The sequence below is a fragment of the Mobula birostris genome, chromosome 9 (assembly GCF_030028105.1).
Source record: "Mobula birostris isolate sMobBir1 chromosome 9, sMobBir1.hap1, whole genome shotgun sequence".
NCBI lineage: Eukaryota > Metazoa > Chordata > Chondrichthyes > Myliobatiformes > Myliobatidae > Mobula > Mobula birostris.
The window spans coordinates 17,225,149-17,242,434 of record NC_092378.1 but is presented as its reverse complement, the minus strand read 5'-3'; the positions used below and the strand labels follow the sequence as shown (position 1 = coordinate 17,242,434).

General features: G+C 41.6%; 1 protein-coding gene across 6 annotated transcripts in view; it reads left to right on the top strand.

Moving 5' to 3' along the window:
* The window catches only part of cped1 (cadherin-like and PC-esterase domain containing 1), a 279,536-nt gene that overhangs the window by 19,723 nt on the left and 242,527 nt on the right, over positions 1-17,286 (top strand). For all 6 annotated transcript variants that reach the window (XM_072267562.1, XM_072267559.1, XM_072267558.1 and 3 more), the window contains exon 2: positions 6,163-6,346. In XM_072267562.1, the coding sequence (XP_072123663.1) occupies positions 6,163-6,346 (184 nt within the window). The remainder of the gene's footprint in view (positions 1-6,162; positions 6,347-17,286) is intronic.

Here is a 17,286-nt window from a genome sequence, read left to right as displayed (position 1 = left end):
GTCGGAACGGATTGAAAACTGGCTCTCTCCTCGAAAGCAGAGTAGGAAAAAACGGTTCTTTTCAGATTGCAGGGAGGTGACCAGCGAAGTGCTGCTGGGTTCAGTTCTTGGCCTCCTAAATCAAGGAATTAGAGGTATGACAGTGAAGAAGAGTTGAGACCAGTACAGCTGAGGCAGTCATATTAAATGGCAGTGCTGGTTTGAAGGCCCCAAACAGCCCACACCTGCTATTTTCTCCTGTTCTTGTGTTTCCTCTCCGAAGATATAGAAGAAAATACCAGAAATGCCTATTAAGTATTGAGGTAGAGAGGTGACAATCCACACAGGTGAACAAAAATGGAGCAGATCCTTCCTCAACTGAAATTTCCTTCTGATTTTTCAGAAATTGCTCCTCTTGGGAGGGAAAATAAAAGTGTACTTATAGAACCTTGTTTTTCATTACTCTGCGTGATGGTATAAAGTCTTACTCAGTCATCCTTCAGTTATCCAATGGTATAGTAGTTTAGGAGCAATTATATAACCTCTTGAGAATATCTAGGTTTATGTACATTACCTCCTGGCGTTACGGATAGGATGCCTAGACAGAAGTACCAGCAGAAAGACCACCAGAAAGTTTCTCTGAAATCAAAGTAGAAATTTACAGAATTACTCAGTAGGTCAGGCAATATCTACGGTGAGTGACACAATTGCTTTCTGAGCTGTGTGTTTCCTATGTTTTATTCGGACTTACAGCACCTGTGGTTTTCTTTCATTTCTCTAGCAGTATCTTTGCTTCAGGGCAATAATCTACACTTAGCGACCACTTTATTAGCTACCTTCTGTACCTAATAAAGAGGCCACTGAGTATATGTTTGTGGTCCTCTACTGTAGCTCATCCATTTTAGGGTTTGACCTGTGTGTTCAGAGATGCTCTTCTGCACACTGCTGCTGTAACATGTGGTTATTTGAGTTATTGTCACCTTCCTGTCAGCTTGAACCAGTCTGGCCATTCTCTTCTGACTTTTCTCATTAACAAGGCATTTTTGCCCACTAAGCTGCTGCTCACTGGATCATTTTTTTGCTTTTCACATCACTCTCTGTAAATGCTAGAGAATGCTGTGCATGAAAATCCCAGATTATCAGCTTTTCTTGAGGTACTCAAACCAACCTATCTGGCACCAACACAGTCAAAATCACTTCGATCATATTTCTTCCCCATTCTGATGTTTGGTCTGATCAACAACTGAACCTCTTGATGCCTGCATGTTTTAGGCATCAAATTGCTGCCACATGATTAGCTGATCAAATATTTGCATTAATAAGCAGATGTACCAATAAAGTGGCCACTGAGTGTGTACTGACTGTTACCCCAGACACCATTTCAGTTTGTCAATTAATGTTAGCTACAATTTATGCAGAGGTACTATGCCTTTAAAAGGAGATTGAAATTATTAACTGATATAACAGAGAATTTTGGTACAGAAAATTATGGCAATTGTTAGTTCGCTTTTAGGATCTGGACATTAATGGCAAGGGTGGTATTTATTCCGCATTCCATATTTCTCAAATAAAAATGATACTGAGCTTCCTCATCAAGCTGCTGTGGTCCTTCTGGTGAAGAACTCAGCACATTGTTATTCCAGGATTTAAGGTGCTGGTGTTCAGATGTGATTACTGCTTGATGGTAGAGATTTGTCAATGGGAAATGCTGTTGGAATAGCCTGAGTGAGCAATTGCAGTACATTTTGTAAATAGAACACATTGCCACTACATTGTGTCAGTCATGGAGAAAATAAATGCTCAAGGTAATTGAAGAGGTACTAGCAAGCAGGCTATGTTATGTTGGATTGTGTTGAACTAAATGAGTCATGTGTGCAATTCTCATCCAGTGGATGAAAGAATTCTGTCAAGCTTGAAGGTCTGCAGATGCTGGAAATCCAAAGCAACACACACAAAATGCTGGAGGAACTCAGAAGGGCAGACAGCATCCATGGAAAAGGCTAAACGGTCAACGTTTTGGGCCTAGACCCTTCATCACGACTAATGCAGACAGGATGAAGGATCTTGGCCCAAAATGTCAACTGTTCAATCTTTTCCATTGATACAGCCTGGCATGCCGAGTTCCTCTGGCATTTTGTGTGTGTTATTCCTTCAAGCTTCTGGTTTGTGCCTTGTAGATGTTGGCAAGGCCTTGAAGGGCCTAAGGAAGCCTCTGACATGCTGCTGTAGCGATGGTATTTGAGTTTCTGGTAAAAGATAACGCTCCCCATAATCCCCAAAATGTTATTAGTGATCTCTTAGATTGAATAATTAATATTTAAAGAAGATAGATGTAAAATACTTGGCAAAAGATTTACATGGCTGATGAAATGTTTTTTTTAATTCAGCGTTGTCAGGATTTAGAAAAAACTACATGAAAACGTGGGGAAATCTCATTCCACAGTAGTTGAAGTGATTGAACAGGAATTTGGGGGAAAAGATATGGACTAAATGTGGGAACGTGGAATTAAGCAGGACTTCTATTTAAGACAAGATTTTTAAAAATGACAGGGGAAAAGGCCTCTCAATGTTATGTTTCGACAGGATATTAGGGATAAATTTGTCCCGGTGAGGAAGGTAAAGAATGGTAGGGTGAAGGAACCATGGGTGACAAGTGAGGTGGGAAATCTAGTCAGGTGGAAGAAGGCAGCATACATGAGGTTTAGGAAGCAAGGATCAGATGGGTCTATTGAGGAATATGGGGAAGGAAGAAAGGCGCTTAAGAAGGGGCTGAGAAGAACAAGAAGGGGGTATGAGAAGGCCTTGGCAAGTAGGGTAAAGGAAAACCCCAAGGCATTCTTCAATTATGTGAAGAACAAAAGGATGACAGGAGTGAAGGTAGGACTGATTAGAGATAAAGGTGGGAAGATATGCCTGGAGGCTGTGGAAGTGAGCGAGGTCCTCAATGAATACTTCTCTTCAGTATTCACCAATGAGACGGAACTTGATGGTGAGGACAATATGAGTGAGGTTGATGTTCTGGAGCATGTTGATATTAAGGGAGAGGAGGTGTTGGAGTTGTTAAAATACATTAGGATGGGTAAGTGCCCGGGGCTTGATGGAATATTCCCCAGGCTGCTCCACGAGGCAAGGGAAGAGATTGCTGAGCCTCTGGCTAGGAATTTTATGTCCTCGTTGTCCATGGGAATGGTACTGGAGGATTGGAGGGAGGCGAATGTTGTCCCCTTGTTCAAAAAAGGTTGTAGGGATAGTCCAGGTAATTATAGACCAGTCAGTCTTACGTCTGTGGTGGGAAAGCTGTTGGAAAAGATTCTTAGAGATAGGATCTATGGGCATTTAGAGAATCGTGGTCTGATGAGGGACAGGCAGCATGGCTTTGTGAAGGGCAGATCGTGTCTAACAAGCCTGATAGAGTTCTTTGAGGAGGTGACCAGGCATTATAGATGAGGGTAGTGCAGTGGATGTGATCTATATGGATTTTAGTAAGGCATTTGACAAGGTTCCACACGGTAGGCTTATTCAGAAAGTCAGAAGGCATGGGATCCAGGGAAGTTTGGCCAGGTGGATTCAGAATTGGCTTACCTGCAGAAGGCAGAGGGTGGTGGTGGAGGGAGTACATTCAGATTGGAGGGTTGTGACTAGTGGTGACCCACAAGGATCTGTTCTGGGACCTCTACTCTTCGTGATTTTTATGAACGACCTGGATGTGGGGGGTAGAAGGGTGTGTTGGCAAGTTTGCAGATGACACAAAGGTTGGTGGTGTCGTGGATAGTGTAGAGGATTGTCAAAAATTGCAGAGAAACATTGATAGGATGCAGAAGTGGGCTGAGAAGTGACAGATGGAGTTCAACCCGGAGAAGTGTGAGGTGGTACACTTTGGAAGGACAAACTCCAAGGCAGAGTACAAAGTAAATGGCAGGATACTTGGTAGTGTGGAGGAGCAGAGGGATCTGGGGGTACATGTCCACAGATCCCTGAAAGTTGCCTCACAGGTGGATAGGGTAGTTAAGAAAGCTTATGGGGTGTTAGCTTTCATAAGTCGAGGGATAGAGTTTAAGAGTCACGATGTAATGATGCAGCTCTATAAAACTCTGATTAGGTCACACTTGGAGTACTGTGTCCAATTCTGGTCGCCTCACTATAGGAAGGATGTGGAAGCATTGGAAGGGTACAGAGGAGATTTACCAGGATGCTGCCTGGTTTAGAGAGTATGCATTATGATCGGAGATTAAGGGAGCTAGGGCTTTACTCTTTGGAGAGAAGGAGGATGAGAGGAGACATGATAGAGGTGTACAAGATAATAAGAGGAATAGATGGAGTGGATAGCCAGCACCTCTTCCCCAGGACATCACTGCTCAATACCAGAGGACATGGCTTTAAGGTAAGGGGTGGGAAGTTCAAGGGGGATATTAGAGGAAGGTTTTTCACTCAAGAGAGTGGTTGGTGTGTGGAATGTACTGCCTGAGTCGGTGGTGGAGGCCGATACACTAGTGAAATTTAAGAGACTACTAGACAGGTATATGGAGGAATTTAAGATGGGGGCTTATATGGGAGTTAGGTTTGAAGGTCGGCACAACATTGTGGGCTGAAGGGCCTGTACTGTGCTGTACTATTCTATGTTCTATGTATAACATCGAAATTGGCTTTTATAGGAAAAGCAAAGCTGTCATGATTTTCCAAAGCTGCTACATGGGTTGTAACATATTGGATTCAAGTGCAATCAAGAGAAATCTATCATGTGAATAATAGTTTAGACATCTATTAATTATTGTCACCATGAAAGACTCTTGTATTTTTTTGAAAATATATATGGTATCTGGAAAAAGGATCTAGTGCTTTCCTGGCCTATATGATGAATAAACTCTTCTCGGGCTTCCAGCCGGGTACAGGTATCGATTTTTAACCGTTTCAATGAAAAATTCTACCATCTTCATCGGGAATGGTGCCCAGGCATGGCTCATCCGGTGGTATTTATACCCCATTGTCCATCCCTCCTAATTGTTTAGTCCTCATCCAGTCGGGTTTCTGCTGTCCCACCTTCATAACCAAATTCCAATTCTTACTTCAAGCAAGTCCTTCGTCTGTCTTAAAATTCTTTTTCTTTAGTTTTATTTCAATTAGCGCAGCACAGTTTAAAAGGGCCAACGGAAAAACTAGGAATCCTAACCTGTCGCTACCATCTGCCACTCCTACATTTCCATGGTTTCTGGAAGGGTTGCCAGGATCTTGAAGAAATACCAGATTAATACCATCCACAAACACATAAGGAAGCTCAAACCACAGCTTATATGGGCCAGTGATGACCTGGGACTCAGGACGGCTGCGTTTACAGGATTCCATGTGAATACAGAGCAGCATATGTTGGCCAGATGGGGCGCACAGTGGAAATCCGCATCAAGGAGCACAGGAGGTGTATCTGTTTTGGGTTACCTGGCGAAATCGGCGGTAGCAGAACATTGTATTTTCAATGGCCATAAGATTGACTTTGACGCCTCAAAGCTACCGTGCAGCGCCAGTGGCTTTTGGGACTGCCTGATGAAGGAAACTATTGAAATAAAACTAGAGAAAAAGAATTTTTAGCAAAGGTGAAGGCCTTGCTCTAAATAAGAACTTTGAATTCGATTGTAAACAAGTTGGGCCAGCGGAAACCTGATTGGAGGAGAGCTAACCAATCGAGTGGGATGGATGATGGGGGTATATATACTACCAGATTAGACATGCCTAACATCATCCCTGATGAAGGTGGCAGAGTTTGTCATCGAAACTTCGGTTAAAACCGATACCTGTACCTGGCTGGAAGCTCGAAGAGTTTATTCGATATCTGGTATCTAGTTACATGTGGTGTAAGATTTTTAATGGCTTCATACAATTCCCTCTGATAACTGTTGCAAAATATAGGAAGTTTCAATATACAGTGAACTCTAATAATCCACAATGGAAGTATTTAGAAATCCAGATGATCCACAGGTAACCTATTTTGAGATGAATCTCACCAGGACTATGATTCCCTTAAACTTCAAGGCTGCTGATTCTAGATTTTAATATGACAATCTCATTATTCTTTAGTTTTCTGTTTAAATCACACTTTGTATCAATATGAATGTAAAACTTTTGAAGAATGTAGATGTATACTTGTAGTTAAAACTGTAAATAATTGCTAAATGACTCTTTAATCTTTAACAGATTGAACCCACAGAATCTAATAGCTTCAACAATCGCAAGAAAACTGTTGTGCTACGAGGATATAATTCCATTAGTTCATCCGACCTTCGATTATATCGGCAAATTTTTGATCAGTATGGTTATGAGCTTGTTCTACCACCACAAGCTGGAGGAACCAGCTACAAGGAAGGATATAAAGAAGCTGGTAAGAAAATATTTATTTTGCAGCTGTATTGCTTACATCTTCTTGGTGTCTGGGCTCTTGCAGCTGATTGCTTGAAGTCTAATTTTAAACCATGAAAGAACTTGTATCCTTGTATATGATCCCACAACTCTGAAGCCAGCGGGTAGGGAGCAGAGTTCGTGACCCTATGCACCCTGACAAATATACCATTCCATGCCCTGTCGTCTCCCAGAGCTTATATTGTGGGAAGGTTGAGGGCAATTCTTTATTTACATTATGAATTTTTTTTTTTTTTTTGCAGTTGCAAATACTATATCGTGCACAGAAGGGAGTTAGCAGGATTTTGATACTGGAAATTTACATCTGTGAAATTGAGCATGTGAATGACTCAAAGAGGAAATGAACAGAGGGTCTTTGTTTTTAGCAGTCACAAGAATAACATCAAGATGCTTTTTCAGTTGTGCTCCCCTTGTCATAAGGCATGGGTTCTCAACCTGGAGTTCACAGACCCCTTGGTTAATGATAAGGCTCCATGGCATAAAAAAGTCAGGACCGCCTGTTGTAAGGTCTTCAGTCTCCTACTCTACTCATAATTCTTTCAGTAAATCAAGTAGTTTATTCTTTTCCATGATCCAGGCGGCAGGTAATGCTTTATAATCTAATTTTCAGTTTAAAAACAACTTGCCTCCAGCAAAGAAAAGTTTACAGTAATTTCCTCTAGCCTAGTAGAGCATTACCGTGCTGAGTACACAAACATTACTGTTCTAGAGGGCCACCTTTAACCTGGTATTTAATTAGCCCATACCCTGTCAACAACATGGGTACAAGGACTAGGTAAAAATGTGCTATTCTTTAATATTTTAACCCCTTCAACATCCTATAAAAATGAAGTTGGATATATGGTAAAATAGTTGTTGTGCCCTGATGAGTTCAGTTGTACCAACTTGATTTTTATTTTGTTGTTGGCAGAGAAGTGTATTTGATTGGGACTCCACAGTTCCTAATCCCACAGGGGTGCAGTGTTTTTGCCGAATTTGCAGGATATACTGGAGAAACATAGCAAACTTGGTTCATGTGAACGGTGCAGGATCACAAAGCCCAGTATTTACATATGAAAGAAGATCTTGAAAATCAATAGTAAATTTGCAAATTATCTACCATTCTGACTTTAGGACAGACATTTCATCATTGTAACATCAGCACAATCTTGTTATACTTGTGCCTCATCACTACAAATACTTTTGTTATTCATACTGCAATGCCACAGCTTTTAATTTAGAAAGTTGGATTGTATTTGAAGTGCCCATCTAAATTATTCTTCAGAAAATCTGGCATGATCATTATGATGTCAATAGGTCTGATTCTCTGATAAGTATAGTCTTTGACTGGAATGTTATTAAGTACAATAGAGAAATTTTGCCTCAGGTAGCCAATCCTAAATGAAGAAGTGAAGCAGATGTATTATCATCCAGCTCCATTGACTTCTATGAAAAGTAATTTCAACTAGCAGGCGACCTTTGTGATGTGTTTAGTGTCAATAATCATAGGCCAATTTTTACCAAGTTATTTGATGAACTGATATTCTTCTGTTTCTTTTAACATTGCATCCTTTTTCTGATATTCCAATTAAATGTTTGAGGGCTTAATTAAGATCCCAGTTTTGCAGAGTAATTTTAAGGGATGTATTTTACAATTAAAACACTTGCAGTTACATACTTTTAAAGATGCAATCTTTGTTTTAAGTAAGGTCAGGATAAGATATTTATGAATATATCTTATTACATTATTTCATTGCATGAAGAATTAGAAGATTGAATAAGGAATAGTATCAAGATTGTTCATAGAGAAGGATGAGGGAAGATTTAATGTTGGCATTCTGAATTTTGGGAGTGGTTATGAAGCTTGGTTTGGGAGTTATCACTTTTGGGAGTGTGGCAAGTTTAAAACAACTAGGGCAAAATATTTGGGGAGAAATTTAATTGTTGAGAGTTGTTTCTTTTGTTATATATGTCATTGGAAAGGGTGAAAATTAATTTAATTCTTTCAAAGAATAAGGAATTGAATTTCTGCTTAAAATGATAAATCTCCAGATCAAGAGGAAAACGTAGAAGTGTGGGCCTGATAACTTATGCTAGCATGTTAAGGATGGCCTCTTTCCATCCTGGCTAATTCTGGGATATTTTTGTATTGGTTATAAGAAGCTACAAGATTACTTCAATGAAATAAATCAGAATCCAGTGGCATAGTAGATCAGAGAAGTGAAAGTACAACGTGGATCCTACTGATAAGGAGGACATAAGCTAATCCCACAGTACCCATATACGTATTAGATTGCATTAGTTTATGGGCTAAGCATGGAATTATCACTGAGTTGAAGAGTTGCTGTATCTAAATACCAACTGAAATAGATGTTTCAGAAATGGTCCAACATCACTGTGTCATAACAAGTGAGTTACAGTTACTATTTACAAAAATAAAAAAGGTATATTGATATAGAATGTATTCACTTCCTTTTCATTCTGTGAAAGTCTATGAAATTGAAAAATGGAATGGGCTTGTGTTGCTGGATTGGTTTGAGCACCGTTTTCAGTGGTTGAGTCAGTGGTGAGGATGCAATGTTGTAACGACTAAAATGTAAAAGCAAAGGTGTGATGTAGAGGCTTTGTAGAGCATTGGTGAGGCCTCACTTGGAATATTGTGTGCAGTTTTGGGCCTGTTATTTAAGACAGGATGTGCTGACATTGGAGAGGGTTCAGAGGAGGTTCATGAGAATGTTTCCAGGAATGAAAGGCTTATCGTATGAGTATCAATTGATGGCTCTTGGCCTGTACCTGCTGGAACTTGGGTTTCAGTGAGATTCCACTCAGTACACTATCAAATGTTGACTGGCCTAGATAGAGTGGATATTTCCTACAGTGGGGGGAGTCTAGGACCAGAGAGCACAGCCTCAGAATAGAGGAGCGTCCACTTAGAACGGAGATGAGGAATTTTTTTAACCAGAGGGTGTTGAATCTGTGGAATTCATTGCCACGGGGGGCTGTAGAGGCCAAGCCATTGGGTGTATTTAAGGTGGAGGTTGATAGGTTCTTGATTAATAAGTGTGTCAAAGGTTACAGGGAGAAGGCAGAAGAATGTGGTTGTGAGATATAATACATCAGCCATGATGGAATGACAGAGCAAACCTGATGGGAAGCTCTTCTGATCCTGTGTCTTATGTCTTTGTAATTGAATGTTTGAATGGAAGTTGCTTTCCTTGAACCTGGTGGTGTGGGACTTCATGCTTCTGTATCTCCTGTCTGATCGTAGCAGCAAGAAAATAGCATGGCCCAGATCTGATAGTGTGAGGCAGCACCTCCTGTAAATAATACTGATGGCAGGGAGGGATGTACGCACGAAGCATCGGGCTGAGTCCGCGACTCCCTGCAGCTTCTTGTATTCCTGGGCATTCGAGTTGCCATACAGGATACTTCCAGCAGTACATCTGCAGAAGTTTGCCAGTGTTTGGTGACAAGTTGAACCCCCTTAACCTCTTAAGAAAATAAAGACATTGGTGCACTTTCCTTACGATGTATGTGTATGTGCTGGGCCCAGAACAGGTCAACCGATATGTCAACACTCAGGAATTTAAAGGTGCTAACTCTTTTCTCCACTGATTTCCCAAGGTAAACTGGTGCATGTTGACTTAGAAGTAGGTTCAACATCAGGTGAAACTCTTAAAGTAATCTGGACATGATCTGCATGTGGAAAGAAGATGAAAAATTATTTTCAATGTTATTCTGATGTTGCATCATTAAGTATATATTGTCCTCTGCTTCTCTGGTTCTTACAAGCATTTTCGGATTACTTTCTCTGTCAAAATTCTATATAAACACAAATATTAGTTCTGGATCATAAGTATGAATTGCACTTATTTGAACTACACCAAGTAAATTTGTTAAGGCTAGAGAGCTACTATATCACTTAAACAACATATAATGTAGAGGATTGCATTACTTACAGTACAGTGCAAAAGTCTTAAACACACATAGATATAGATGGCTAGGGTACCTAAGACTTTTACACAGTACTGTAGTAACTTTATGTATTGCATTGTACCGCTGCCACCAAAAAAAAAACAAATTTCATGACGTATATGAGTGATGATGAACCTGATTCTGATATGTGTCTGTATTGTGGACAATGTGGGAAGGGGGCATGAAGAGGGGAAATCATGGTTGGGAAAAGGGAGAGGGGGTAGTGGGAAGCACCGGGAAAGATATTCTGTCATGATCATAAACCAATTGTTTGGCATTAGTGTGTCAGAGCTGGGTGTGCCTGCAGCTGTGCACCCCCCCCCACCCCCCACCCCCCGTCACTGGCACTCCCTCTGCCACCTGCCCCACAGCACCCCACCCTGGCTATTCCCAACATCCTGTGGTCCCACCAAATTTACAAATTCGCTCTCTACTCCGTGTTGACAAATGCCATATACATGGAATTAGATATATTGGTGCAGCATGCCACAAACACCGATAAGGCCCACGATGAGCTGAAGGATCTACTTCCATCTTTTTCTGTGATTCTCTGCTAAAACTTGCCAAGATAAAATGTTAAGTTGGATGTGGCTGAGCTATTTTTTTTTCCTGGGCCCTTATCTCCCAGTGGAGCATCGGCCTCCCGTCCAAAGTCGATGACATGGTTGGAGCTCATCAATGTTTCTGTAATCCTTAGTATCCACTACACCGGGAGATTGGCCTATACAGCTTCACCAGCGCTCTGTTGGCCAGCCTTACCTGTTTCCACCTGTCACGACAGGGAAGCGGCTGTGCTATTGTGCTTACAAAAAATATTGTGTGTATTAGGCTTTTTCCATTTGAGGTTTCTGTTGGCACGGTGAATAATTTTATTTTCCCATATGAAGTATGTTAGCTTGAATTTGTTGCTGTAGTTACATTTATCCCAAAGGCCACATTTTCTTACATCACCCAGCCTTTTTCAGGAAGTTGTTCAGAAATGTTGATTGGCTGCAGGCCAGATTCCATAAAGGAGTCAAATCAACATATTTGTAAAACTATAAATACTCTAATACTATGACTTAATTTTTTTTTTGTTGTTGTTTTGCAGTCCTTTAGAGTAAGCATGCATCTATGTTGAAATACTGTGCGCAAAAGATAAAATCAACTCTGGGAAAAGAAGCTGACTGCCTGATGACAGAGTGCCTGTATAATCACAGGACTAGAAATGATGGCCAAAGTGCCAAGCAGCTTATTTCCACTCTTATGCAATGAAGTAGTGCAGAAAATAAAAGCTGGAGCCAACACGTGCTTCAGCATCAAATAAGCAGTTATTGTATAAAATTTAAATATTTCCAAAATGATCTTGAAAATATCATGCAGCCTCTGACTGGAGTTTTGAGTAGTAAAGGGATGTTGTTAACAATAGAAGCTATGATTCATAGTTTTTTTTTTCAGCCCAGCCCAGCCTGCAGATGATTCTGTTTGAAAACACTAGATTTTGAGGTGAAATGTCTGCTGATTTGAAAAAATATGTTTCCCAAGGCAGAAGGTGATGAAGAATCTTATTTATATCCATGCTGACACCTCCAGCTAAATTCATCAATGGGATGAATCTCACACCACAAAACATAAGGAGAAAGTGTAACAACAGGCAGTTTGTAACTCCTTTCCTTTTCCGCTCCTTGTGTAGTTACTCCATTTTATACAACTTTTAATTTTTCATTTCAAAAATATTAGACTCCATTTAAGTTTTGAGTTAGCCCCACGGTTCAAGTTTCTTCTGTTTGATTGGTTATTTTCTTACTTTATTGAGACTGAAAAAGAGATTGTATAAGGGAAACTTAAGCATTGAGTCCCCACATCTGGACTGCATATGTTTATCATTATCATGGAAGCTGATTTTCTTCTCGTGTACCTTGTGTAAGTCTTTGCATATAAAGCCGAATATAAAAATATAGAGACTTCCAAGTAGAACTGATTGCAATTCTCCTCTGTATAGCTCTAAGATGATGACATCACAATGTCGAATTCTTACTTTTTAAGTTTGAAGTTCTAATTGGTTTACAAAATGCTGAAAGTAGAATTAAGTAATGCGCATATGTAGTGTGTTTACCCTCCCCCGCTTACAGAGCACAATGTTTGCTCATTGTAAGGGGGCAAAAATCCTTTGATGATCCAGTTCTGAGTCCTTGGGCCTCCCCGATTTTATTTTGCATTAGTACAGAATACTTTCTTATACTGGCTACTGATTTCCCCGTACCACTGAACTTGTTTGGGGCAGCACACATTAAAAAATGCTGGTGAACGCAGCAGGCCAGGCAGCATCTATAGGAAGAGGTACAGTCGACGTTTCGGGCCGAGACCCTTCGTCAGGACTAACTGAAAGAAGAGCTAGTAAGAGATTTGAAAGTGGGAGGACAAGGGGGAGATCTGTAATGATAGGAAAAGAGAGGAGGGGGAGAGATGGAGCCAATCTTAGCTCCATCCCTCCCCCTCCTGTCTTCTATCATTACACACATACTGTGGCAGACCACAGTGCGTGTGCTTGCAACGCTGTGTGTCCGACAGAGTGATCAGCAGCACTGGGGCTCCACAGGGGACTGTCTTGTCTCCCTTTCTCTTCACCATTTACACCTCGGACTTCAACTACTGTACAGAGTCTTGTCATCTTCAGAAGTCTTCGGATGACTCTGCCATAGTTGGATGCATCAGCGAAGGAGATGAGGCTGACTACAGGGCTACGGTAGGAAACTTTGTCACATGGTGTGAGCAGAATTATCTGCAGCTTAATGTGAAAAAGACTAAGGAGTTGGTGGTAGACCTGAGGAGAGCTAAGGTACCGGTGACCCGTTTCCATCCAGGGGGTCAGTGTGGACATGGTGGAGGATTACAAATACTTGGGGATACATATTGACAATAAACTGGACTGGTCAAAGAACACTGAGGCTGTCTACAGGAAGGGTCAGAGCCGTCTCTATTTCCTGAGGAGACTGAGGTCCTTAAACATCTGCTGGACGGTGCTGAGGATATTCTATGAGTCTATGGTGGACAGTGCTATCATGTTTGCTGTTGTGTGCTGGGGCAGCAGGCTAAGGGTGGCAGACACCAACAGAATCAACAAACTCATTCGTAAGGCCAGTGATGTTGTGGGGATGGAACTGGACTCTCTCACGGTGGTGTCTGAAAAGAGGATGCTGTCTAAGTTGCATGCCATCTTGGTCAATGTCTCCCATCCACTACATAATGTACTGGTTGGGCACAGGAGTACATTCAGCCAGAGACTCATTCCTCCGAGATGCAGCACAGAGCGTCATAGGAAGTCATTCCTGCCTGTGGCTATCAAACTTTACAACTCCTCCCTTGGAGGGTTAGACACCCTGTGCCAATAGGCTGGTCTGGGACTTATTTCATAATTTACTGGCATAATTTACATATTACTATTTAACTATTATGGTTCTTTTATTATTTATGGTGCAACTGTAACGAAAACCAATTTCCCCCCGGATCAATAAAGTATGGCTATGACTGTTCCAGCCTAATGTTCTGTTACTAACTATAACAGAAGTGCTCGAGAAAGATTGTTCCAGTTTCCTTCTGCTTGCAAAGGTGTGTGCGTTAATTGGCCCAAGTGTTTGTGTGAGTGGCAGAGGGGAGTTTGATGGGATCAGTGTAAGTAAATACACAATGATCGTCGTGGACTGCAGGGACCAATTCCCATGCTGTATTACTGCCGACCAGTACTTGAGAGCACAGGAATAATGAGGGGATAGGATTAGAAAGAGCACCACTACCAAACATTTTTCAAGCTTGCGCTGTGTCTACGTGATTATCATTTGAGTAATCCTATCCCTTGTCTTCTGCAACCACCATTTTTAATGATCTTCATTAGTTTCTGACATGAGAAGCCTGTGCTGTAGTTTATTATGAAATTGCTGAGAGCTGACGGGATAACCGGGCAGGACCAAGAATGGATCGGACAGCAGACGAAATTGGGATGGGTGTGGACAGATACTGGAGGGCAGATAGTGAAGGCTGGAATATCTCGATGGGGTGGCAGCTGGAGGCCCCACACTGATGAACACTGAGAGTCAGCTGCTGAACTGCAAATGCTGGGAAGCTGGAAAAGATGATAGCAGGCCAGGATCCAGAGGATGCATCATAACAGAATGGAAATGGCAGTAGAAGTGAGATTGGTGACGAGAGGGGAAGGGAAAAGAACCAAACTAAGACCAGTAATCACAGTGCCCGTATTATGTAAACAGCCATATTTCCAATCCATATCTATTCCCAGGGGTTCCCAACCTTTTTTTATGCCATGGACCAATACCGTTAAGCAAGAAGTCCGTGGACCCCATGTTGGGAACCCCTGTTTTGAAGGAATCTAGTCCTTCAAAAGTTGCCACTTTATATTTTATTGAACTTTAAACATTACAAAGAAAACTATATCCATGATTGCATTCATTAAACCTTTGTGCCAAACTCTTAGATTCTCTGAAATGTGGACTCCAGGTGCTCTGCAGATGGGTTTGAGTACAATGTCCTTCTGTGACACACAAGGGAAAGTTTGATAAAAGCTCAGTTGTCCTATAGATAAGCACTTGACTCATTGATTTCCTCCGAACAATCATCTTCACTATGTGTGATGCGGGCGATCATGCTCTTCCATCTGTCTTTATCGCCTGTGGAGAAGACACCCTTCACTCTGTTGTTATTCTTTTCTCTACCATAACCACGATTGTTCTTGGCAAATTTTTCTACAAAAGTAGTTTGCCAATTACAAGACGGGTGACCCCAGCCATTATCAGCGCTCTTAGAGATTGTCTGCCTGGTGTCACTGGTCGCATAACCAGGACTTGTGATATACACCAGCTGCTCATACTGCCACCTGCTTTCATGGCTTCACGTAACCCTGATCCGGGTTGCGGAGGGAGGTGGGCTAAGCAGGTGCTACACCTTGCCCAAGGGAGGGAAGGAGTGCCTTACACCTCCTTTGGTAGAAACTTAATCTCCACCCACCACCCTCTCCATATAATAGCTTTTGTAAATTTTAATGACCATGTATTCTGCCTAATTTGCTTCATCACTTAAGGGAGATGAGCAACAGCAGGAAGTGTAAACATGATTAGAAACCAAAGAACTGATGAGCAAAAGATTCTGGAGAATATATGAATCATCATATAAACCAACACACAACACTGAGACAGTTTTGTATGCACACAGATTTCTTCTGATTTTAATGGGAAGTTTGAAAAATTGATATTAAAGATCCTGCACTTTGAATTGTTTATTTAATATCACTCGTACACAATATTATTATAATATTTTGTTTGAATTCTGAAGAGGTTCACTTTTGATCATTTGGTTTGTGCCTATTGGAAATGCATTTAAATGTAAGCCAAGTCAACCTGCTCACTACTGCTGATTAGCTTTGTACATTTCAATTTATTCTCAAAATCGTGGTTTACAGAAGAAGGTTTAAAACCAGTTCCTCAGTGCCCTGCTTATGCTACCATTGTTCCCAGTGCAGCCTAGAAAAGCAATGAAGATACAGCAAATTGGATGTTGGAGATTTTCCCTGCATCCATCACTTTCCTTTGCTGTTATTAATATGTGCTCTATGATAGTGGAAGCAGAAGCAGCAATTCTACCAGCATAGAAGAAATTTCTGGAGATTGGAATTTCAGTCTTTGCTGATGATAGTCTACGCCATGGAAAAAAAATTCCCGTTTGGTTATTCAAACTCCATTAATCAAGTTTTTGTATGGATTACCCACACTTCACAATTGAACATTTAGGCAGAGGTAGAAATCCATCTTCTGGTAATTCAGTTATATTGAAGTCATTGAACTAAATAGCCAGTCTGTAACTACCATTCAGGGCCCCAAACAGGCGACACTTCACCTGTGAGTCTGTTGGGGTCATATACTGTGTCCAGTGCTCCTGGTGTGGCTTCCTGTATATCGGTGAGACCCAACGTAGAGTGGGAGACTGTTTCGCCGAGCACCTATGCTCCATCCACCAGAAAAAGCGGGATCCCCCAGTGGCCACCTACTTTAATTCCACTTCCCATTCCCATTCTGATATGTCAATCCATTGCCTCCTCCACTGTTGTGATGAGGCCACATTCGGGTTGGAGGAACAACACCTTATATTCCGTCTGGACATCCTCCAACCTGATGGCATGAACATCAATTTCTTGAATTTCTGGTATTGTGCACCCCACCTCCTAACTATTCCCCATCCCCTTTTTCCTATCACGTTATCTTTCCTGCCCATCACCTCCCTCTGGTGCTCCTTCCCCCCCGCTTTTTGCTTTCTTCCATGGCCTTCTGTCCTCTCCTATCAGAATTCCCCTTCTCCAGCCCTGTATCTGTTTCACCAATCAATTTCCCAGCTCTTTACTTCACCCCCCCTCCCAGTTTCACCTATCACCTTGTGTTTCACCCTCCCCTCCCCACCTTTTAACCCTACCCCTCATCTTTTTTTCTCCAGTCCTGCTGGAGGGTCTCGGCCCAAAACATCAACTGAACTCTCTTCAATATGTAACGCGTCGCAAGGTTTCACTGCTAATGTAATGGCCTCTCTGTAATGTTTCACTGCTAAGGTAATAGTTTCTCTGCAGCAGCAATGTTTGGGTTGTGACTAGAGATAACAGGGGCCTTGGACTATATGCTAGCCAATGAGAAGCATGTTGTTCTCTCTTGTGGGTCTGGGTGCAGGGATTTCGTGGTCTTTTGTCAGTGAGGGAAGATGTGAAAGGAAAGAGTTGGTAGACTGATGGATGGAGTGGACTTGAAGCGAGGGTCCGAGGGTCAGCGACGCTTGAAGGAGGTCGATGGGGGTCAAATGGACGATTCCATGAGCTCCAATGTGCATATTAGACAGATTCATTAAAATGGGCCCTTTTACTTTTTCTTTTCTTTACTAAAGCTTAAAAAAAAAACACATCCATTAGTCTTGCGAGAC